This window comes from Podarcis gaigeae, assembly GCF_964106915.1.
Source record: "Podarcis gaigeae genome assembly, chromosome: 5".
NCBI lineage: Eukaryota > Metazoa > Chordata > Lepidosauria > Squamata > Lacertidae > Podarcis > Podarcis gaigeae.
In genome coordinates, this window is record NC_139681.1 from 79,495,279 (window position 1) to 79,518,526 (window position 23,248).

General features: G+C 43.0%; 1 protein-coding gene across 3 annotated transcripts in view; it reads left to right on the forward strand.

Annotated features, from left to right (window-relative positions):
- GMPS (guanine monophosphate synthase) overlaps positions 1 to 23,248 on the forward strand; it is a 47,638-nt gene that overhangs the window by 15,301 nt on the left and 9,089 nt on the right. For all 3 annotated transcript variants that reach the window (XR_014564344.1, XM_083739475.1, XM_083739476.1), the window contains exons 2-12: positions 184 to 365; positions 6,051 to 6,165; positions 13,103 to 13,200; positions 13,854 to 13,957; positions 15,006 to 15,199; positions 15,621 to 15,786; positions 17,595 to 17,746; positions 19,231 to 19,404; positions 19,960 to 20,065; positions 21,540 to 21,655; positions 22,770 to 22,895. Coding sequence is in view for 2 of the 3 variants with exons in the window: in XM_083739475.1 (XP_083595601.1) it covers positions 184 to 365; positions 6,051 to 6,165; positions 13,103 to 13,200; positions 13,854 to 13,957; positions 15,006 to 15,199; positions 15,621 to 15,786; positions 17,595 to 17,746; positions 19,231 to 19,404; positions 19,960 to 20,065; positions 21,540 to 21,655; positions 22,770 to 22,895 (1,533 nt within the window). In the remaining variant the exon portion in view is untranslated. The remainder of the gene's footprint in view (positions 1 to 183; positions 366 to 6,050; positions 6,166 to 13,102; positions 13,201 to 13,853; positions 13,958 to 15,005; positions 15,200 to 15,620; positions 15,787 to 17,594; positions 17,747 to 19,230; positions 19,405 to 19,959; positions 20,066 to 21,539; positions 21,656 to 22,769; positions 22,896 to 23,248) is intronic.

Sequence of the window (23,248 nt, forward strand, 5' to 3'; positions counted from 1 at the left end):
TTTTTTAAAAAAACCCATGCATTCTTAATTATTCCAAGAGACTTCCCAAAGCAAGAGCTTGCAAGTATCTTAAATAATTAACTTAGCTACTTACTTCTCATTTTAAAAGTAGTTTAATTTTCTGTTCTTGCTCTGTGCTGGTAATCCGAGTGATAAAAGTGTTTATGTAAATAATGTTCACAGTTGGAGAATGCTGGAGAAGATCTCAAGGATGGTCTCTGCCGCTACGATGGAGCTGTAGTGATACTTGATGCTGGGGCGCAGTATGGGAAAGTCATAGATCGCCGAGTCAGAGAACTGTTTGTCCAGTCAGAGATATTCCCTTTGGAAACACCTGCCTTTGCCATCAAAGAACAGGGATTCCGGTAAGATTGGTTCTGTTTTGTGTTTTACATTTTAAGTTCTGAACTTCGTCTGGGAAGCCAGAAGGAGGACTTGCATGGTGCTTTTATGTAGAACTTGACTGTCAAATCAATTTTCCGATATCAGCTTTGGAACACCTAGTGAGGGATGTACTGAGGAAAATGTACATGGTTTCTTATCCTGGGATTATTATACCATTAGAGCAGTGATGGCCAAACTTGGCCCTCCAGCTGTTTTGGGACTATAATTCCCATCATCCTTGACCACTGGTCCTGTTAGCTAGGGATGATGGGAGTTGTAGTCACAAAAAACAGCTGAAGGGCCAAATTTGGCCATCACTGCATTAAAGGGTGGAGATGGAGGATTGAATGTTTGAATGCTTCCCTTGCCAGGCAGAAGACCAGTACAGGATAGAAGTCTACTCTAGAACCTTCACTATAACCTATGTTTCTCCTATGTTTAGGGAGTGTTCCATAGAGGGGGCATTTAGTCATTCAGTTGCCAGGAATATTGTGAGATGATACAGAACAAACAACATACTGCCCTGCTTTTTTTTTTTTTAAGCAAATGCAGATTGGATCTGACACTCAACATATCAGATGTTAAAACATGCAAAATCCTTCTGAAAGCATTCTGGTCTTGAGAGGGAGGGGATTTGGATAGCCAAGCCATCAAGGACCATCCTGGAATGTCCTTTAACATGCTCACATATAGCAAACACTGGGTCAGATTCAAGTTCAGTGGTGGGATTCCTGGCTTGACCCTTTTCAGATCAGAAGACCTTTGAGCTTTCCCTCTACTGAGACACTGGGATTGTGGGAAGTAAGGGTTGAATGGAACAGAAAGATCAAGTTGGGTGTTATCAGCATGCTGAGGACAAGCTCACTCGGAACCTTTCTGCTGTTTCTCCCCCAGTAGTATTAAGGTGGAATCCATCGGGATTCCTTAATAGAGAGATGAGGGGGAAAGACAATAAGCAATTTGCTTATTTTACTCTCTGGACCTTTCAGTTGAGGAGCAAGTACCACATTTTTCGCTCCATAGGACACACCGACCATAGGACGCACCTTGTTTTAGAGGGGCAGAACAATAAAAAAAAATTCTACCCCTCTCTGCGCAGCGCCCCTTCAGCAAAGCGGCAGGAGAAATGGAGCCCCTTCCATTTCTCCTCCCGCTTAGCTGAAGGGGTGCTGCACCTTGGCTGAAGGCCTACCCTTCAGTGAAAGGAACCCGAAGCCTCCAAACTCCTGCTGCGCTCTGGAGGCTTCAGGCGGCTATCTGGAGAGTGAGATGGGTCAGTGCGCACCAACCGCTCTCGCTCTCCAGATAGCCTCGGGTTCCTTTCGCTTGTGGGGCTGGCGGTGGGGAAAGCCGAGCTTCCCTCACCGCCAGCCCCGGGAAAGCCACCGCCAGCCCCAAAGAGCAGGTTGGGGAGCAGCAGAAAGGCTGTATGCAGACTTCCCGCTGCTCCCAGAGCTTGTCAGGGCTGGCGAGGGAAGCCTGGCTCCCCCCCCCACCCCAAGCCCCAGGGACCACACATTTGCTCCATAAGACGCACAGACATTTCCCCTTAGATTATAAGAGGGGGAAAAGTGCGTCTTATGGAGGGAAAAATACGGTAATTGCTTTTCAAGCAGCTATTTGAACAGTCACACACTTAGACCAGGGGCAGCTCGCTTGTGGCCCTACAGATGCTGTTGGACTCCAACTCCCATCAGCCCCAGCCAGTGGCCAAGGATGGTGGAAGCAACCTTGACTTAGAACTTCCAGTGCCACAATTGTGGCCTAACAAGATTCACAGGACAAATGGCACCCAGTCAATGTCAAAGCAAGCATTACTGGTAAAAAACAGATGAGTGGTACAGCAGCCGTAGGAAAATATTATTTTAGTGCTTAAGATAAAACCAGTGGTGGCTAACCTTTGGTCCTCCAGGTGTTTCTGGTCTACAACTCCCATAATCTCTGACTATTGAATATGCTGGCTAGAGCTGATGAGGTTTGGGAGTCCAACAACAAATAAAGGCATGCAATTTAGCCACCTCTAGGATTTGCCAATGAGAATGAATTCAAACACGCTTGTAGGACTGAATGCAGAAGGTAACAGCTTAAACCTCCTAGATTTCAAGTCCATTTACCTCCCCATAAAAAGCTTTTCTTATCAGAATGTTAAAAACGCAGTAGCTTCAGAGACAAGAGGTGTGCACTTGTTTTCCTAAACCTACCAGTTCTGTGGCACAGTCTTTAAATGCTATTATTGCAGCTGGTTGCTTGTTTTTTTGTTTAAAACCAGAGCTCTGTCTTCTGTTAAATGGAAGGAGGGAGCGTCTGTTAACAGAGTGAGTGGCAGGAGTTGAACGAGTAGATGATGTGCGGCCATTTCATAGTTCAACAAGGCTGTCAACAGGAAAGTAATCCTCATAAATGTCTCCCAGAGAGGTCTGGAAATCCAGCCAGTTCCACGATATCCTGAAGTGGGTTAGGATATTATAAACCAGGAGTTGTGGGATGTGGCAGCATAACAACCACATACTCCTTCCTCCCACTTCCTTTAAATGCTTGTTTGAAACACCCAGCCCCTCTCTAGATTGTCTTCACAACAGGAGTAAAGGTTCACAAGGAATCTGTTCCTGCATAAGATAATGGGCTTCCCATGACAACACTGTCTTCTCTAAATTTCCTGTTCAGATTATTCTTTGCCTGATGCATAGATTGCCTGTGTCTTGCTCTAAAACATGCCTGTTTTCCTTTGGAAAGATTGTGACAACAGAAACATTCACAACTTAAGTTCAATACACAGAAGAAAATGCCCCCTCTGTATCTGATTCTCCCAAGGGAATATTACTTTCCCATTTTTGTTACAAAGTCAAATAAACAGCTTGTGATTTCCTTGAGCTGAAGCTGTATAAAACACACACTCCGTTTCCGCATTCCAGCGAAAAAACTTGGAGATTATTCTCCCTCCCCCCCCCCCCCCCCGCTTCACTTCTGCTTATTTTTGTAGATGACAGTAGACATAATAATGGTCTGTCTGAACATTCATAGTTTGTATGAACGGCACAGGGACTTTGGTTCATAAATCCAGCAAATGTCTGAGCCAAATGGCGCTTGCAGATTTATTACAAATTCCCACATTAAAAACAAACTAAACAAAGATTAGTTGCCTGCCTGCTCAGCTTATTTGTAGCCCACCCTTATCCCAAGAAACCTATTTACAGTGGTGCCCCGCAAGACGAACGCCTCGCAAGACGGAAAACCCGCTAGACGAAAGGGTTTTCCGTTTTGGAGGCGCTTCGCAAAACGAATTTTCCCTATGGGCTTGCTTAGCAAGACGAAAATGTCTTGTGAGTTCCTGCGGGGTTTTTTCCCTCCCCCCCTTTTCCTAAGCCCTAAGCCGCTTATCAGCTGATCCGCTGATAAGACGCTTATCAGCTGATCCGCTAAAAGCCGCTAAACCGCTAATAGCGCTAATCCGCTAAGCTGTCAATGGGTTTGCTTCGCAAGACGAAAAAACCACTATACGAAGAGCCTCACGGAACGGATTAATTTCGTCTTGCAAGGCACCACTGTAAGTGTAAAACTTTGAGCTGAGCAGGAATCGTAGTGATGAGTCTCACGTGAATTACACCCCCTCCCATCTGAACGGCTTCTGTCCCAGAAGAAATGTACCACAATTCTCCCGCCCCTTAAAACCTATATGTTTCTTTAATAGAGACTCTCAGGAGGTAGGAATAGGCATAGAGCCTTCAAGAAGTGCCTTAAGTAATTAGGGCACCTCCTTAAGGCCCTAAGGGCCAATTTGTGCAATCAAAGGATCAAGTGGCTTAAAGTCCATCAGGTTGCATGCTTTGAAGTTGGCCTGTGAGGATGCTAAGTTAACTCTTTCCCCTGACAGGATTTTTTTTAAAATAAAAAATTTCATAGCAGAGGGAGATTTCCTTCCCCTGCTGCAACACAAGGGGGAGAATATTTGAATATGTAACACCCCCACCCTTCTGGGTTCACACATCCTGTAGTGGTGCTGTCCACAAAAAACCTTGCTGCTTGTTTGTATTGTGGACCCCTAAGAAAAAGAAAAGAGTGTTAAAAAAGAGCCTCAAGCCAAAAAGACTTCAGCTGAAAAGTTTGCCCAAGCCTACAAATAAAGTGCCTATTGCAACACTGAAGTTCGATATCAGAATTATAGTTCCTCTCCCCACTTATTTCCAGGCGTTTAAAGTCAACTTGGTTAACAAAGTGTTAAGTAATTTCCAGAAATCTTAAAAAAAAAAATCATTAATACAGTGGAAAGCGTTCCATAAATTGTCTTCATATGTAAATCTTTTACAAAGAGTTTTTACTACATTAGTGAACTCTTTTTGGTAGCTTTTAGATATATAGTATCCTTCCCTGTCTTTTAAGTATTTCTAGATAATATTTAGGATTCTGTTCTGGAGATTTTCCAGAGACAGGACGATTTGCTGTTCTAAAATAGCTGCTGAGAATGCAGCTAGTGTCACGTAACAGTGTTACACATGGGAGACCAGAGTTCGAATCCCCACTCAGCCATGTAACTCACTGGGTGACATTGGGCCTAACCTACTTCACAGGGACACACACACGTTTATGGTATACTGTCCCCAGGGTCAACCCTGTCACCGTCTTGTTGTTTGGCAAATACATTTTTGTTGCTTTTAGGCAACACCTGTGTTCTAGTACAGCTACCATATATTTCTGTGTATAAAACTAGGTTTCCCCCCTAAAAAATAATGTCCAAAATTTGGGGGTGGATAGATTCCCCCCCCATTTTCTTAAATTGGAGTCCCCCCAAATAGGGGGCATCTTATACATGGGGGCGTCTTATAGATCGGAAAATACGGTAATTCTGTTTCTAACTATGTTTGTGATTTTTATTGTATATTTTTTAAACTTTGGTTTTAAATAACTTTGAGATATATATATTTAAGTGGGATATACCGCATTTTTCAATGTATAACACACCCCGGGTATAAGAAGCCCCCTCTTTTTTGGGACTAAAAATTGAGAAAATGGGGGGGGGAATTGCCCAGAGTTGTTGAGCTTTTTTCCAGAGGGGGTTTTTTTTTGGGGGGGTGCCATAAATCGCTCACCTGCAGGGCCGCAACAGCCAAACACACACACACCGACAAAGCCACCAATCATCTGCACGAATAAAGGACTATACTGTTGTATAATAATGTGAAAATGCTAATAAACTATAGGGTGTTTTTTTTAAAAAAAGTTTTCACAACACCTATAAGAATTATTCTTTGTAAGAATTAACAAAAGAAGCCTCAGATTCTTGAATCAAAAATACCCCTCAACCTTTAAACTAGGAGTTGTGAGTCATTGGCATATATCATAATTTTTGTTTTTGCTGGATGCTGAAATTTCGAAAGGCAGAAATCTAACTATAGGGTGGTTCTCATTTGCTACTAATTTTTTAAAAGCTGCACTAATGAACATCTTTTTTAAAAGTCTTTTTAATGTCAGTCATGAGAATTCACTGTTCCAGTAAAGCACGGCTTGCTCATTTTATAGATCAGGATGCCGCAATTTTATTTATAAAGGTTTTTTGTTTTTGTTTTTGAAAGTAGGTATTAAAATGGAAATTTAATTAATGTGGTTTAGTTCCAAAAAAATCAATCTTTACTTTTTTATTTTTTTAAAAAAATTACCTGTTTCTTTTGCAGGGCTATTATCATATCTGGAGGACCAAATTCAGTTTATGCAGAAGATGCTCCCTGGTTTGACCCAGCAATATTTACGATAGGAAAACCAGTTCTTGGAATCTGCTATGGCATGCAGGTGCAAATATCATTTTATGGCTGTATGTTTTTGTAGCTCAGTTAAGAGCAAATTGCTGGCTTTTGTGTGTGTTGTATAAGCTGCACAATGCATGAAAATTATGTTTGAAGTTGATTTAAGCAGATGCAGATAAGGACCCTTTTGAAAAAAAGAGAGAAATGGCTGTGTATTAATTCCTTGCATATCACGCTCAGTGCAGTCCCAGGTGCAATCTTTGCATGGATACAAGGATTTTGCAAGCACATCTGTTGTTCAAAGTGTACAGAAGCCTGCTGTGTGGTGATTCATGAGCCTTTTGAGGCCATCACTATTGAGGGAAAAACATGCATAATTTTAAAAACAAGGGATGGCTGTGGCCTGTCAGTTATATTAAATGGGCTTGTATTGGTATTTAAGTTTGCTTTGATATTTAGCATTTACGCAAATTAATCTGGGGGCTCTCATTAAGGCACTGTGAGAACTTTACATGCACAGACTTTAGGTTTACTTATAAAAAACAAGCGCTTAAGATATATGAATTCCTGAACGTGAATATTGGGAGCCTGCTCTGTCGGCTCCCAATCCAGATAACAATACGAGAGGTGGTTTGGAGGGAAATGTTGCAAAAAAACAAAACAACCTCAAAAAGTTAAGAGGGCAGAAAATAAGCCCCGATGATTGGAAGACAAATGCATCAAAGCAGGACGTTATCAAGAATGAAATGTCAGAGAGAGAGAGAGAAAGTGTGTTTTAATAATTTATTAAATGAGAACAAAGAGCAAGGCTGCCAAATATTTCAAGAGAGAGATTTCCGTGCCCAAAGGGGTCGTGAGAGAGAATACACAAGACAAGGAATAGCACAACGGAGAGTGGAAGCTTAGTAAGAAGATTAGTATCTGATGAATAGTGAGACCAAGGAGGAGAATAGAGAGAAAACAACTAAGATGATAACAGGCCAAGACCGTGAAGAGGCTTGGAAGTCAACGGCAGTCTCGGTTCAATAGAGGAAACCAGTGGAGAGAACCCTTAAGAGAGGTGCAACGTGATTAAAGCATGAAGAGAAGAAAATGAAGCACTTGGGGAAGTGTTGAGAATAGAGATAATAGGTTTAAGTGGACGGGTAGGAAGAAATAGTAAGCAAATGATTGCAATAATCAGCGTAAAATAGAATAGGGAGTTTGTTAGAATAGGTAGCTATGAAAGGATGGCGTTTGGAAAGGCTAGACCTGACATACCTTAGCTGGAGCGAAAATTGGAGTGGCGTGAAGGAGTGACAAGGCCTCAAGTTGTGACCAGCAGAATGAGTTGCCACGGAGGAAGAAGGTTTGAATACAAGAATCAAGAAGAGAGAGAGAGAGATCTTCTGGAATATAGGTTCTGAAATTTCCAGGAACAAGAGCACAGAAGAAGAGCAGCTGATGAAAGAGGTAAATCCGAACTTAGAAAGGCCAGGGGGATGACCGAGAGGCAGGAGAATTGCATACATTAAAATGAGCATGAACTTCTAAAGCAAATGGGAAAAGAGCAATTGGAACTGGCAAGACCATGAGAACCGTTGTGGTTTACCCAACCACGTGCCCTGCAGGATGGGTCTAGTGGGAAAAGTTTAATGAATGGTGAAATAGAGAGCAGGGGCTGAGCCTAAGGGTGTCAGCAAGGGAAGTCCAGCTTTCTGTGAGAGCAGCACGAATGAGGCTGAGAGGTCCAATGTGGCTGTGTTTCTCTTTTTGAAAAGGAAGTATTTTATACAGTTCATTTTTTTACATCGGAGGTAAGTGATATGAAACGTGTTTGGGTTAGGACTATACAGTAGTACCTCGGTTTACGAACTTAATCCATTCCTGAAGTCCGTTCCTAAACCAAATACATTCTTAAACCGAGACACACTTTCCCTAATGAGGCCTCCCGCCGCCCGTTCCCTTCTACTGTTCAGCTTCCGTTCGTAGACCGAGGTAAAGTTCGCAAACCAAAACACTACTTCTGGTTTTGCGGAGTTCGTAAACCGAATAGTTCATAAACAGGACTGTTCGTAAACAGAGCTACTACTGTATTGCACTCCATAGTCATCTGCTTTGCCACTGTGAGAACAGAGTATTGCTGAATTTGATAAGCCTTTGGTCTGTACGAGATGGGCAGGTCCTGCGTTCTATTTAAGGGTGAAGTCTAAACCCCAGAAATCATTGGAAAGCCCTGACTAAATTTGGGGAAGCAAAAGCTGGTTTCTGCCTCTACAAATTCCGAAGTATGTGTTGTGCCAAGAAGTGGGACTATCTCGGTGTTGTACTGCAGCGCATTAGTGTGCAAATCCAGGAACAACAACACCAGCCCCATGACTGAGCCTGAGTGAGCTTGCAAAAGACTGTGTACGGGGTCTGCTCGTCTCTGTGAAATCAAATACCGCTGCTTAAAAGTTTGCTGCAACAATGTGGAAACAGTCAAGCGCGATGAATGCCGTGTCAAAACAGAACTCCCTCAAATAGCAAGGCTTTGTGAGAGATCAAATACACTATGGTGAGAAATAATAATAAAGCAAGTTTTCAGATTGCTCGCTGAAATAGTCATGCTTATACGCACAAGGAGTAGTCTGTCGTTGGCGAAGGCTGTAATCCAAGATAGAAACATTGGCCCCACTGGTTGAGTGGAACGGATAATCTTCTGCTATGATGCGATGCTGAAGGAATAATGAATGGCTTTCCCCCCATCTGTATGAACACTGTAATAAAAAAGCAGATACTCTAGTGCTTTAGTAATACATATCACTAAAGGAGCTGGAAACCAGGAATAGCAGTGCCTTGCATGTTTCCATATGTCCAGTGCAGACATAGAATCATAGAATTGTAGAGTTGGAAGAGACCCTGAAGATCATCTAGTTCGTACAGGGGATCAAACTTGCAAGCTTGGCATCATCAGCACCATGATCTAACCAACTGAGCTATCCTGAAGGGCAGTGCACCTAGATCACTTTTATGATGGTTTGGACACACACCCCTGCCTGAATGCACCCTTTAATGGCGCCTAGTTATCGCAAACAGTAGATTAGGCGGTGAAGGTCCTGTGTGAGTGTCTGGAGGCGGTTGGAGGATGGATGGTGGCTAACAGGTTGAAGTTGAATCCTGACAAGGCAGAAGTACTTTTTGGGGGGGACGGGACGGGTGGGTGTGGACGACTCTCTGGTCCTAAATGGGGTAAGTGTGCCCCAGAAGGACCAGGTGTGCAGCCTGGGAGTCATTCTGGACTCACAGCTGTCCACGGAGGCGCAGGTCAATTCTGTGTCCGGGGCACATGTTTATCAGCTCCACCTGGTACGCAGGCTAAGACCCTACCTGCCCACAGCCTGTCTCGCAAGAGTGGCGCATGCTCTACTTATCTCTCACTTGGACTACTGCAATGCGCTCCACGTGGGGCTACCTTTGAAGGTGACCCAGAAACTACCACTAATCCAGAATGTGGCAGCTAGATTGGTGACTGGGAGCGGCCACCGAGACCATATAACACCAGTGAGACCATATAACTCCCAGTACGTTTCTGAGCACAATTCAAAGTGTTGGTGCTGACCTTTAAAGCCCTAAACGGCCTTGGTCCAGTATACCTGAAGGAGCGTCTCCACCTCCCAACGTTCTGTCCGGACACTGAGGTCCAGCGCTGAGGGCCTTCTGGCGGTTCCCTCGCTGCGAGAAGCCACGTTACAGGGAACCAGGCAGAGGGCCTTCTCGGTAGTGGCACCGCCCTGTGGAACACCCTCCCACCAGAAGTCAAAGAGAAAAATAACTACCAAACTTTTAGAAGACACCTGAAGGCAGCCCTGTTTAGGGAAGCTTTTAATGTTTAATAGGTTATTGTATTTTAGTGTATTGTTGGAAGCCGCCCAGAGTTGCTGGGGAAACCCAGCCAGATGGGCAGGGTATAAATAATAAATTATTATAATGTTATTATTAGGTGACAAATCTGTTTTAAGGTTATAGCACTCTGACTCCAGATAGGGCCATCCAGGAAAATCCAGACCAGGCTTCCCCAACCTCGGCCCTCCAGAATTTTTGGGACTACAGTTCCCATCATCCCTGACCACTGGTCCTGCTAGCTAGGGATCATGGGAGTTGTAGGCCAAAAAACATTTGGAGGGCCAAGGCTAAGGAAGCCTGATCCAGACCCTGAGCACAGAACAGTAGATGTTCTTCCACATATAGGGAATTGGAAGAATAGAGGAGCGATGCGTTCTGAGCTTTAGCCTTGAGCAGTATAATCCAAGGACAGGTGAGCCAATTCAGCTGTCAGTGAGATTAAGGCCTAAGCATTTACAAGCAATTGAAACTGGGTTCAGTGGCTATCCAGTGACACGAGATGCGGTTATCCAGTAGATGTTTTCTTGTGATTGTAGCTTGAAGCAATTTTCACACCTCCAACGTTCAAACTGCTTATTAGACTCTGCAGAGGATTCTTTTAGGTGTGTAAAGAATCATTTTTTTTATTAGAAATGGTTTTGCAAACAATAAAACAGCAACAAATACAGTGGTACCTCGCAAGACGAATGCCTCGTAAGACGAAAAACTCGCAAGACGAAAGAGTTTTTCGTTTTTTGAGTTGCTTCGCAAGACGAATTTCCCTATGGGCTTGCTTCGCAAGACGAAAACGTCTTGTGAGTTTGTTTCCTTTTTCTTAAAACTGTTAATACCCAGGGAATCAGTGCTTCGCAAGACGAAAAGACTCGTAGAACGAAAAAACTCACAGAACGAATTAATTTTGTCTTGCGAGGTACCACTGTATTGAATATGTGCTCACTCCTGCCAACTTAGCAATTCAAAAGCATGCCAAAAAGTGCAAGTAGATAAATAGGTACCGCTCCGACAGGAAGCTAAACAATGTTTCCGTGCACTGCTCTGGTTCGCCAGAAGTGGCTTAGTCATGCTGGCCACATGACGCGGAAGCTGCCTGCGGACAAACGCCGGCTCCCTCGGCATATAGAGCGAGACGAGTGCACCAACCCCAGAGTGGTCCATTACTGGACCTAACGGTCAGGGGTACCTTCACCTTTACCTTTACAATCAATTACCACAAACCCTTTTCAGAATGCTTCAGAGCCAGTAGCTCTGTTATTACATTGTATTATTGGATCCCCCCCCCCCAATGTATGCTGAGAAACAGGCAAATGCACCTCTCCTTTGTGGAGGTTAACATAAGTAAAAAAAAGGGGGGTAGGGGTAGCCACACTTCCCCAAATTTACCTTGCTGATTTTTACCTGAAGCAAATCTACACTTTGATGTTATTTCTTCAAAAGCAGTTTAGGTGGTTGTTAGGTGTTCCTCAAGGGGAAATCCCTAGGAAACCTCCAAAACATTCCTCAGCGGTAAAATAGGGCCTTGTGTTCAAATCTGAGCTCTGCCAGGAAACCTTTATTTCAACCTTTGTCCTGAAATTGGGAATGGAACAGATTAGGAAACAATCCGAATCTGCGCAGCCGGGTTGTGTTTTCAAGGAGCGTATAAGCTTTGTGCTCCAGACCAGTTCAGAATGTGCATTGCTGTGTGGAATTGACCCAACCGTGATATTAGTGTTACGCAATATTCAAATGCATCCCCTCAGTGTTTTGGCTGCTGTGGGCTCTAGGGATGGGGCCAAGGGCAAAAGAACTAAATAGGGCATAGGAAAAAAATTAGGCATGCATTTATTTGTATTGCCAAGTGAGCAAAGATGATGCTAAACAGTGCTCCATAGCCTGCTGAAGAATAATGTAAATTATCTCCCTGTGCCTTGGGAGGCTAATTAAAGAGGAGACATATAACTCTTTCTTATCCTTTAGCGGAAATACTCTCAAGATTATAAAGATGCTGGGAACAGGCCTTCTGGGATGTTTTGCAGCCCTATTGATTGCGGGCCTGACAGAAAATTGCACTGGGCTCTGTGAGGTTTTCTCCCAAATAAGTGTTCTTATTTTCTTCTCTAGTCACTGCAGTTGGAGGCGAAATATGATAGGCTACATAACTGGTTCAGTTAGCCAATCTCTCCCAGTCAAGGAAATTTGTCTAAACATTATTTGCGTTTGCTGGTCTCCTGGCAACCCATTCTTCTAGGAATGTACAATTTTGCCATAATACAAAACATAATACAGTACAATAATAAATGTGATAAAATGCAACAATGGTACAGGGGAGAAAAGTAAATATATAGAAAAGGGTATGGTGATCCCAATGGAAGAGGGAAATAATATTGAATGCTCTCAGGGCAGACTAAAGCCGAATAATTTTTAAAATAAAATTTAATGTTAAAAGTGGTAAACAATGCTAAAGTGCATGGATGAGTGCAACAAAAAAAAAAGTCTTCACCTGGTGCTGAAAATATGTCACTATGGGTACCAGGTGAGCATTCTGCAGTGCGGGGCAGCTACTGTGGTGTGGTGTAGTGGTTAAGAGCGGTAGTCTCGTAATCTGGGGAACCGGGTTCGCGTCTCCGCTCCTCCACATGCAGCTGCTGAGTGACCTTGGGCCAGTCACACTTCTTTGAAGTCTCTCAGCCCCACTCACTTTAAATTTGTGCTTTTAATGCAAGCTAGATACCCGAAGAAAGGCAGAAGCAGCTAATAAACCTTCTCTTTCCCCTCCATAGCATTCCCCATCATTCAGTAGCTAGTAGGAATCCTTTGGAATTAAATATAAAACAAAATGAGAACCAGTCTATTGCTGTATAGTGGGTAGAGGGGAGCAGCACAGGCAAACATAAGAGAGGCTGGATTACGAATCCCATGGAAATTACATGCAGTGTTGAATTTTAATATCTAAATTAGCTGCGGCTTTGTCGCTGGCTATGGGTTTCCATCATGCTGAATGAGTTGCCTGATCCCTGGCTCATTTGTGTGTGGTGATGCTGGTGCAAAGGGGGAGGGGAGCCCAGTGTTGTTGATGGTTCAGTGTTGCTGATGGTAGGACTGGATTGTGGGAGCTCATTGACTTTTTCTGATTTTGTCAGATGATGAATAAGGTGTTTGGAGGCACGGTACACAAAAAAGATGTCAGAGAAGATGGAGTCTTCAGCATTACACTGGATAACACATGTTCACTGTTCAGGTATGCAGATACTGGAAGGGGAAGCTAATTTGTGGGACAGCCTTGAGGTTTATAAAGGGCAGTTTTTAATGGAAACGTGTAGGTTGAATTCAGCATTTCACCAGCAGGTCAAAGACTTACCCCTCCTCTCCTCCTTCAGCCCCCTGTGCTCCTCCCCAATTATCATACTTTTCTGTGTATAAGACTAGGTTTTTTCTTTAAAAATTATGCTAAAAAGTGGGGATTGTCTTATACATGGATAGTGCATAGGGTGGACATTTGATTGGTTGTTGCTGCTGCTGCAGCTGTCAGCGGCATGTTATTGGTTGCTGCGTCAAGGGCTGGTGTTGATTGGCCGATGCTGTGGCAATTGGGCAAGCAATTGGCAGCTTCTGCCAGCGGGGGACAGACAAGGGGCGGAATTTTCGCCGTGTGGGGGTGAGCCATCTTCCCCCGTATTCTTCAATTCGAGTCCCCCAAAACAGGGGGCATCTTATACATGGGGGCGTCTTATACACAGAAAAATACGGTACTCTCCTCTGGACATAATCTGTTCCTTCTGAACCATTTTGAAGAAATATGGAAAAATGTTAATTGGTGCAATAAATAAATAGAACTATTGTATACTTAAATTTGCATTAAGGGTGATCGTGTTTTTTCCTGTTTTTACTTAGGGGACTTCAGAAGGACGAGATTGTGCTCCTCACTCATGGAGATAGTGTAGATAAAGTAGCGGATGGATTCAAGGTTGTTGCACAGTCTGGAAATGTTATAGCAGGTTTGTATTATCCTCACTGTTAACCATTGATTGGCTCATAAAGAACCTGTAAAGCAAGAATGTGGAACAAAAACAATGCAAAGCTAATGGGCGATATCCAACATTAGCCATACTGAGAATGAACCCATTGAAATCAACAGACTTAAGTCTATTGAGTTCAGTGAGTCTAGAGCAACTTAGGAATCTCCCATATCTGTACATTCAAATGGCAAGCATTTTGCATCTTGGATTCCTAGCAAAGCTTAAGAATTTAAAAATGTGTATTGGCATGTATATTCCAATTGAAACAGAAAAGTGTGGCCCTCATCTTAGTTTTCTGTTATAAATTGCAAGGAGTTAATTTTTTAAATAGTATTTTAAATTAGAGAAGTTTGGATACCACATTGTTGTGATCATCTTGCAAAGGAATTCATGTGGGAAACAGCTTTGACCCCGATCACATCATGGGCATCACAGTTGATGGTTTGGCACATTCAGGATAATTTGGGTGGTTCTGAGCTTGCCTACTATCATGCGTGGGGAGCAAGCCACGATTCCTGCCTCAGTGTTATGTCCAGACAAGGGTTTATTTCACTTGAATCGTGTTCAGTAAGCCAAGAGCAATCCTTACTACAAAAAGAAAGTCTTATTCTGGTATTTTGTTCAGCGTATACTGTTTGTTTCCTTGCCTCAGATTAACCACATTTAAGCCTCACATAGCTGAATTCTCTATGTGTTTTAGATTTTTCTCTTGTTTTTATATTGGTTTTAATGTATGCGTTCTTTATTGTTTAAGTTGCTTTGTGTTAACTTTGTCAAAAAAGTGACTAATAGGTTAATAATAATAATAATAATAATAATGTGCATCTACACACAGAGTAACAATAGTATATGCTTAGATTTCCTCAGGAAGGATGGTGGTAGATACAAAATTTAACCATACTTTAACAAATACTCCCCTCTGGTTAGTTTTATTGTTGATTTGCAATTCACTACCCAAATATAAATGGTCTCTTGTCCATATTGATGTGATTCTTAAGTGTTCTGACTTTTCTTTTCACACCCCAAGCTATAGCAAATGAATCTAAAAAACTGTACGGAGCCCAGTTCCATCCTGAAGTTAGCCTAACAGTGAACGGAAAAGCAATGTTGAAAAACTTCCTTTATGATATTGCCGGCTGCAGCGGCACCTTCACTGTTCAAAACAGAGAACTGGAGTGCATTCGAGACATAAAAGAAAAAGTAGGCTCGTCAAAAGTCCTGGTAAGATTTTGAAAGTTTGATTTCAATGCTCATTCCTCTTCATAAGAATAGCAGTTGCTTATGATGCAACTTACTGCTTCCTGTTTACATGGTTCAGCCCAGCGCTCGCCAACCTGGTGCCCTTTGGATGTTTTGGACTACAACTCCCAGCAGCCCCCTGTGCTGGCTGGAGCTGCTGGGAGTTGTAGTCAAAAACACCTGGAGGGCATCACGTCAGCAAAGGCCGCTTTAACCTATTGTCATTTTTTACAAAAAGAGTGGGATGCTATCCTACCATGTTTGGTGTACTGTGGCTTTGATACTTCAGTAAACTATGGAAAGGTAGTAAAGCAAATGAAATTCAGTGAGTAGATGAAGGCATTTTTCTGTTTATTGAAATTCATTTTAATGATTCTCACCCTGCCCCCATCAACCCTTGCAGGTTTTACTCAGTGGAGGCGTGGACTCAACAGTGTGTACAGCTTTACTGAACCGGGCTTTAAATCAAGACCAGGTGATAGCAGTGCACATAGATAATGGATTCATGCGCAAGAGGGAAAGCCAGTCTGTGGAAGAAGCACTCAAAAAGTTGGGAATTCAAGTCAAAGGTACAACAGCACTCCCTTCTTCACAAATACAAAAAATGTAAACCCCCCCCCCCCCGAAGTTCCGGTTTCTTTCCATAATGCTAGTTTCTGCATTTGTCAGTTAGTTAGTTTTAACATTAATTTGTTTCAGACCATTAACTGCTTTTCAGTGTCTGTAGCCCAGAAAATTCAGATTCTTCTGCAGCTATAGCTAGTGGCTTCCAAATGTTGTTGGATTCCATCCCATTCTGCATGGCCAATGGCCACAAGTGATGGGACCTCTCATCCAACGACTCTGGGAGTGCACCCCAATTTAGGATTTTATTATTCTTGGAAAACATCTGCTGGAACTTCAAACCACCAGGACAGTCTGCTGATTAGAAATAAAACTTCTCTTGGCACGATGTTAGAAGCTACCCCCTCTGTCGCATATCTGTCTCCTGTTTTCAGGCTCACCCACACTCCCTTTCTGCCCCATAAACTTCCCCTAGTATGCCTGTGTGGCTCCAACTTTCCCTTACTCCCCTCCCACCCCCTTTCACAGCTGCAGAGAGCATGTAACACTGGTCTTGAAAGACCTACATTGGCTCCCAGTACGTTTCTGAGCACAATTCAAAGTGTTGGTGCTGACCTTTAAGGCCCTAAACGGCCTCGGCCCAGTATACCTGAAGGAGCGTCTCCACCCTCATCATTCAGTCCAGACACTGAGGTCCAGCTCTGAGGGCCTTCTGGCAGTTCCTTCACTGTGCAAAGTGAGGTTGCAGGGAACCAGGTAGAGGGCCTGCTTGGCAGTGGCGCCTGCCCCGTGGAACGCACTCCCATCAGATGTCAAGGAAATAAACAACTATCTGACATTTAGAAGACATCTGAAGTTTTTAATGTTTGATGTTTTATTGTGTTTTTAATATTCTGTTGGGAGTCACCCAGAGTGGCTGGGGAAACCCAACCAGATAGGTGGGGTATAAATAATAAGTTATTATTATTATTTGCCATATTTTCCCATGAAATGTTTGGTTTAATGCATTCTCCAGTGGCTCCGAGTTAGGATAGTTGTTTGTTCTCGGAAAATGCCTCCTCTTGGTTAATGGCCGAGTCCGGAAGCAAGAATGACACAGACTTTGTGAGGTAGTCCCTCTGCTCCCAGACCAGATGTTGACAATACTCCTTGCCTGTAATCTCCGATCCTCCCATGTCTCCATTGTAAGGTTTGCAGAGCAGGGATCTGTCTCCTGGTTCTGTTGCTTTTTAAAGTGTCGTGTCAATAATAGCGATAATATAACAAGCCGCCTCATGTTGTCATCTTTTGGGATTACTTACACACTGTCATGGAAGAAAGGTTACTCTCATTTTTCTGTCTTGTGGGTAATGACTAGCTGCAGTTTACAATTTTGCCTTTTATTATGCCAATAAACAAGAGTCTGTAAAAGCCAGCGTTCAGTATGTTTTTACATTGTACAGTTTAGTTGCCAAATTGTTTTTTTCTTTAGTACCCTGTGTTTAAACTGGTCTGTCCCCCCCCCCCCCAATTGATAAAGCTATAGTACAGGCATAGGCAAACTCGGCCCTCCAGATGTTTTGGGACTACATCATCCCTAACAGGACCAGTGGCCAGGGATGATGGGAATTGTGGTCTCAAAACATCTGGAGGGCCGAGTTTGCCTATGCCTGCTATAGTATAACTTGGCGGGGGGGGGGAGGAAGCAAAGGAAATGTTTTGTTAGGGGGAAAAAGATGTTTTAGTTGGCCATGTGTAAGGGAATATCTGAGCATGTGAGTTCTCATATCATTTCAGAGTTTTTCTTAATAGCAAACCTTATCTGTTTCTTCAGTGGTAAATGCAGCTCATTCGTTCTACAATGGCACAACAACTCTGCCCATCTCCGAGGAAGACAGAACTCCACGAAAAAGGATTAGCAAAACACTGAATATGACAACAAGTCCCGAGGAAAAACGCAAAATTATTGGTGACACCTTTGTGAAGGTATCTGTTCTAGAATTTAGGGAGAAACTTCAAATGTGCCCTTTCCCCTGCCCTAGTTTTCAAGAGGAGGATGTTGAATTTTCAGTTTTAAAGTTTTACATTTGCTAGCGCGCTCTCTCTCTCTCTCTCTCTCTCTCTCTCTGTGTGTGTATGTGCCCATTAGCTGATTTGGGCATTTTGCTTCCAAATTACAATCTCTAGACATGGAGCTGAAAAAGCCTCTTTTCTGTTAATTCAGCAGTTCCCAACATTTATGGGATGCATTCTTGTTCAGAGATGTGCTCGTAGCATGACCGAGACATTGTCACAGTGATATTACACCCCAAAGGGTCAAACACCATCTCATTATGAAGACCTTAGATTACCTCCTTTAGGATATATTTAAAGTGTAATGGCTAGTTAGAATATACTGTTCTTATTGTAATACGTCCTTATTTCACTTTTTCCTTGGACTAGAGGCCTCAGGTTAAATGAATTGGTGGTAGCTCCAGATGTTTCACCCAGATGTTTCTAGTCAGTTTGGGTCTGTGGTATAGATTTGTAAGGAGATCCGAATAGGAATAACAAGATTGAGCCTTACTGGCTTGAGAAGTGTTGTTTTCCTTTTTTTCAAGGAAGTTCCACATCTCTGGAATAGCCAGGAAGATCACTGAAATGGTGGAATTAGTGGATTATGCAAGGGCTGCAGCTCCCTCCTCAACAGAGTACCTATAACTGGAGTCCAGCTTTTAATGTAGATGAAATGCAATAGGCTTTAAAGTAGAACCCATCCTTTTGTCCAGTAGAGGTTACCCACTATCATTTGCATTTTGTGTACGCTCAGAATGACCATTTTGTAATTCCACACTGGCAGGGCAGGCCGGCCCTTAAAGCACTTATTCTCTAACCCTGACACTTAATTCACAAATAGCTATAAAGGAAATGCTTGCATCATTAGAAAGAGGTTGCTGCAGCAGCTGGAACAGACTCTTAAGAGTTTATTTATTGCTAGCTTGGCTAAAAAATAACGAATGCATTTTTGCTAACAGCTTGCATGGTTAAAAAAAAAAACTGTGGTAGAAACACAGTGTGTAAAATGCCAAACATTAATCTCATACACACACACACACGCTTATTGTTGTGCCAACAGAAATAATACATTTAGTACATTGTAATAGTGCAATATCTGCGGTTGAAAAAATATGAAGAAGGCTACATTGTTGTACAGTTCATTGTTTCTTCCCAGCGTTACAGAGTTCATAGCTTTGGTAAAATCAGTTGTTACATTAACAATAAAAGGGGATGGATAAATGTTGGTAAATTAAATTTATGCTTCCTACTAAGTGGAAGGCACGGAGCATGAATATCTCCTTATCATGCAGAGAGGGCTGCAGTTCTCGAGGAAAAATGAAGCCTACAGTTTGTAATAAAATTTGAGGACTTGATTACAGGGAAGCATCTTCTCTGCTTCTCTTTCCTCTTCTCCCACCCCCAAAACCCCGCAGATTGCTAATGAAGTTATTGGAGAAATGAACCTGAAACCGGAAGAAGTCTTCCTCGCTCAGGGAACGTTGAGGCCCGACCTCATTGAAAGTGCTTCTGTGGTTGCCAGTGGCAAAGCAGAAGTCATCAAGACTCATCACAACGACACAGAGCTCATCAGAAAGCTGAGGGACGAGGTAAATAGAAAGTTACGTCTAATTGTTCAGATGGGCCGGTTGACTGTGGTAAGCGACACAAGACCTGTTGCATTTCCTTCATGGCTTTGTATGTAGCGTTGAGCAGTATTTTCAAGTAACGCTTTTAGAAATTGGTGGTGGTCCTATCATGTATAAAGGCCTTCTTCCACCCCCAATACTAACCCAACATCTCATGGGTATTTGTATACAGGACAACTTACAAAGAGATTTTTATACTGGATAAACAGAACAACCATTTCAGATCCAGTCTATGATATAAATCAGAATTTGTTCTGGTTTAGTCGCCAGGAGACCAAAAACAGTTAGACTGCATTCATTTTACGGAATGCATTTATGCCTTATTGCAGCAGTTTCTAAGCTTTGAATCACTTCCCTGTTGGCTCCTGCGAAGTTTTCGTTGGGGTGGGAGAAGCGAGGTTTAAATTACAGTCCCAGTTGTATAGCGGCATCGTTGTATTAGATTTGTTTTCTCATTAGTTCTGTATTACTCCAAAGAGAGGGCCTGAATGCGAAATGTGCTGTTTTCCATTGCAGGGGAAGGTAATAGAACCACTGAAAGATTTCCATAAGGACGAAGTGAGAGTGCTTGGGAGAGAACTGGGTCTGCCGGAAGAGCTGGTCTCAAGACACCCATTCCCAGGTACAGCCATACCTCTTGTTACGTTCGTTTCAGGTTGCATCCCACAGCGACCCAGAAGTACCGGAAAGGGTTACTTCCAGGTTTCGCCGCATGCACAGATGCACAAAATGACGTCATGCGCAGAAGCAGCGAATTGCAACCCACGTCTGCGCAGACGCGGGTTGCATTCCTTTCAGGCTGCAACCAGAGGTACCACTGTATAGGTGGTTTCTGTTCCAGGTTTTGAGGGAACTTTGAGCAACACATCCTTCACAGGGGCCTCCTCTCTCAGTGAGTCTATCTCCCAGGGGGCTCTTAATGGCAGACCCCCTTCTCAACCATGGTGATCCTTGATGCTGCCCAGGGCATCATCGCATTAGCAGAATTCACCAAGAAGTGGATCCACCACTGCCCTTCTGCAAAAGGAAAGATTTTCTGTTCGTGGAAGTGTGTATACAGATGACTGTGGTTGGAGCCTGACTGACGGACTATAGACAGTGTCAAAACTTTGCAGTAGAAACTCTATTGTAGTCAAAAACAGTTTTAAGTGGAATCTTTTTAAAAACTATAACTTTTACTGAATTTGTATGCAATTCCAACACAGCGTATTTGTATGGTGCCTTTCCATAATTCAGCAGTGCTCAGTGGGTCTCACAACATCAAAAGTTTAACCCGGCTCACTAACGGTTGCAAGGCGTCACAAAGTTTAAATGGTCATGAGCAATAAGCTTATGGAAACGCCTCCTGTTATTAAATGAGCAATGAAATTTAACAAGCCACTGATAGTTTATAATTAAACCATTAACAGCAAAAATAATACACCTCCAAATCTTGACCCTTAGACCAGGCATAGGCAAACTCTGCCCTCCAGATGTTTTGGGACTACAACTCCCATCATCCCTAGCTAACAGGGCCAGTGGTCAGGGATGATGGGAGTTGTAGTCCCAAAACATCTGGAGGGCCGAGTTTGCCTATGCCTGCCTTAGACAATGCCCTCCCCACACAATCTGTAGCCATCCTGAACCGCAGAAACAGTCAAGGCCCTGGCCTCCCAAGCCAGGTGAAAATAAGCCAGATAAGCAGGGAGCAGGTCTTGCAGGATTCACTGTGTGATTGTCTTTCCAAACAATGCAGAATAAACTATTCCAAGCTTGCCTTTCAGCTGAAGAATGTGAAGGGGTTTGGACTATTTGGTGGGGAGGAGAAACGGAAGCCAATTATAGGGCAAGGAAGATCAAGGAAGTAGCACATGGAGCTGGGAGCAGGAGTGAGCATACAGCCCTTTTTTTCAAGTGAAGCATCACAATAGGAGTAAATAGTGCTTCAGACCTCACTGCTGCTTTTGCATATGCAAGCCAAGCGTGTTGCAAATAAATGGCACCATGGCCAAAACACTCATAAGTGCAGTCATGTACGTAGCATTGCTGAAATACAAATTGCCACTTATATGTTGGTAACTGATTCCACGGTGCTGTTCCAATATTGTTTTTTTCAGGTCCTGGCCTTGCAATTAGGGTAATATGTGCCGAAGAACCGTATGTTTGCAAAGACTTCCCTGAAACGAACAACATTTTGAAAATCATAGCAGACTTTTCTGCGAGTGTTAAAAAGGTAATTAATTGTGACTAGAATTGAAGGGTATAAATTCCTATGCGGGTTATGATAAGCCACTGCGATAGATAAGCTTGGCTTAATTGTCCCTTTATTTCAATTTCCTTAAGACACTTGCTGAAGAACCCTCAAGACATTATTCTTTCTAGTGCACTTTCTTCCCATCCCTCCTGCTCCATATCCTCACCTTCCTTTCCTGTGTTTCTCATCAGATTATGCTGGCTTTCCCTGTCAGTTCTCCTTAAGCCATTGTTTGCAGAGTAGGCCCTGCAGTTTCTTTTCTTCCTTCAATAAAGTTCTCGAGATGAATCCCCTCCGCTCCCCATTTTATGTCTTCTGTCTTGGTTTCTACCCTTATGTTCTGATCCTTCATAGCCTAGCAATTTAAAACGGGTTCCCTCTTTTGTATTTGTTATATCAGATGTAGCTAGCATGGTGCCCTCCCAGTGTTGCTGGGACTACAACTCCCAGCATTCCTTGCCATTGGCTATGCTGGCTGGATTGGTTGGAGTCGGAATCCAACAGCATTTGAAGAGCACCATGTTATCTTGCATTTATCACAGGAGTAGCCAAGCGCAAGTGCAAGGGATCAGCAAACGTTTTAAGCAAGGTCCCTCAGACCTTGTGGGGGGCCGGAATATATTTTGACAATAAAAATAAAAATGAACGAATTCCTGTGCCCCACAAATAACCCAGAGAAGCATTTCAAACAAAAGCACACATTCTACTCATGTAAAAACACCAGGCAGGCCCCACAAATAACCCAGAAATGAATTTTAAAGAAAAGGACACATTCTACTCATGTAAAAAGACGTTGATTCCAGGACCATCTGCGGGCCGGATTTAGAAGGTGATTGGGCCGGATCTGGCCCCCGGGCCTATGGATTATATATTTGTACCGTGTGTAGTAGATGATGCGTGGTTTAGAAATAACAAATTGGACCTTAAACTAACATGATATGGCAGCAGTGGTCTAGCCACACTCCTGGCCTCTTTGTTGAAAAACCCCTTATTTTCCAACCTCTGCCTTTATGCAAAACACTAGCTTCCAGTGAGATGTAGCCGAGTAATAATCTCAGGTGTTTTGATTGGACTTTTCCCCTTTGCTGCCCAGCCTCACACTCTGTTGCAGAGGGTCAAAGCATGTACAACTGAGGAAGACCAGGAGAAACTGATGCAAATCACAAGTCTACATTCGTTGAATGCCTTTCTGCTGCCAATCAAAACTGTAGGAGTACAGGTGAGTGCATTGCCGCTGTGGTAATAATACGTAAAACTTGCATGGCTAGATTTCAGGTAACAAATTTAGTGTTTTTGGAGCCAAAATAGAGTACATCCAAAATGGGTTGGGATTAAGCAATGGAAGAGCTATTTTTTAAAAATATATATGTGACAGCCTCTAAATGTCTGAATGGTCGCTTTGGTAAGGCTTGGAAATACTGAAGCATTCTTAAGATTAAATAGCATCACTCACACCGTATTCCATCAGGTTCAGGCTTCCGTTGGAGAAGCAGCAGCTGGAGGCTCATACATATATTCCTACCAATTTGCTCACTGCAGACAAAATTCTGCTTTTACCTGTTCTGCTTTTAT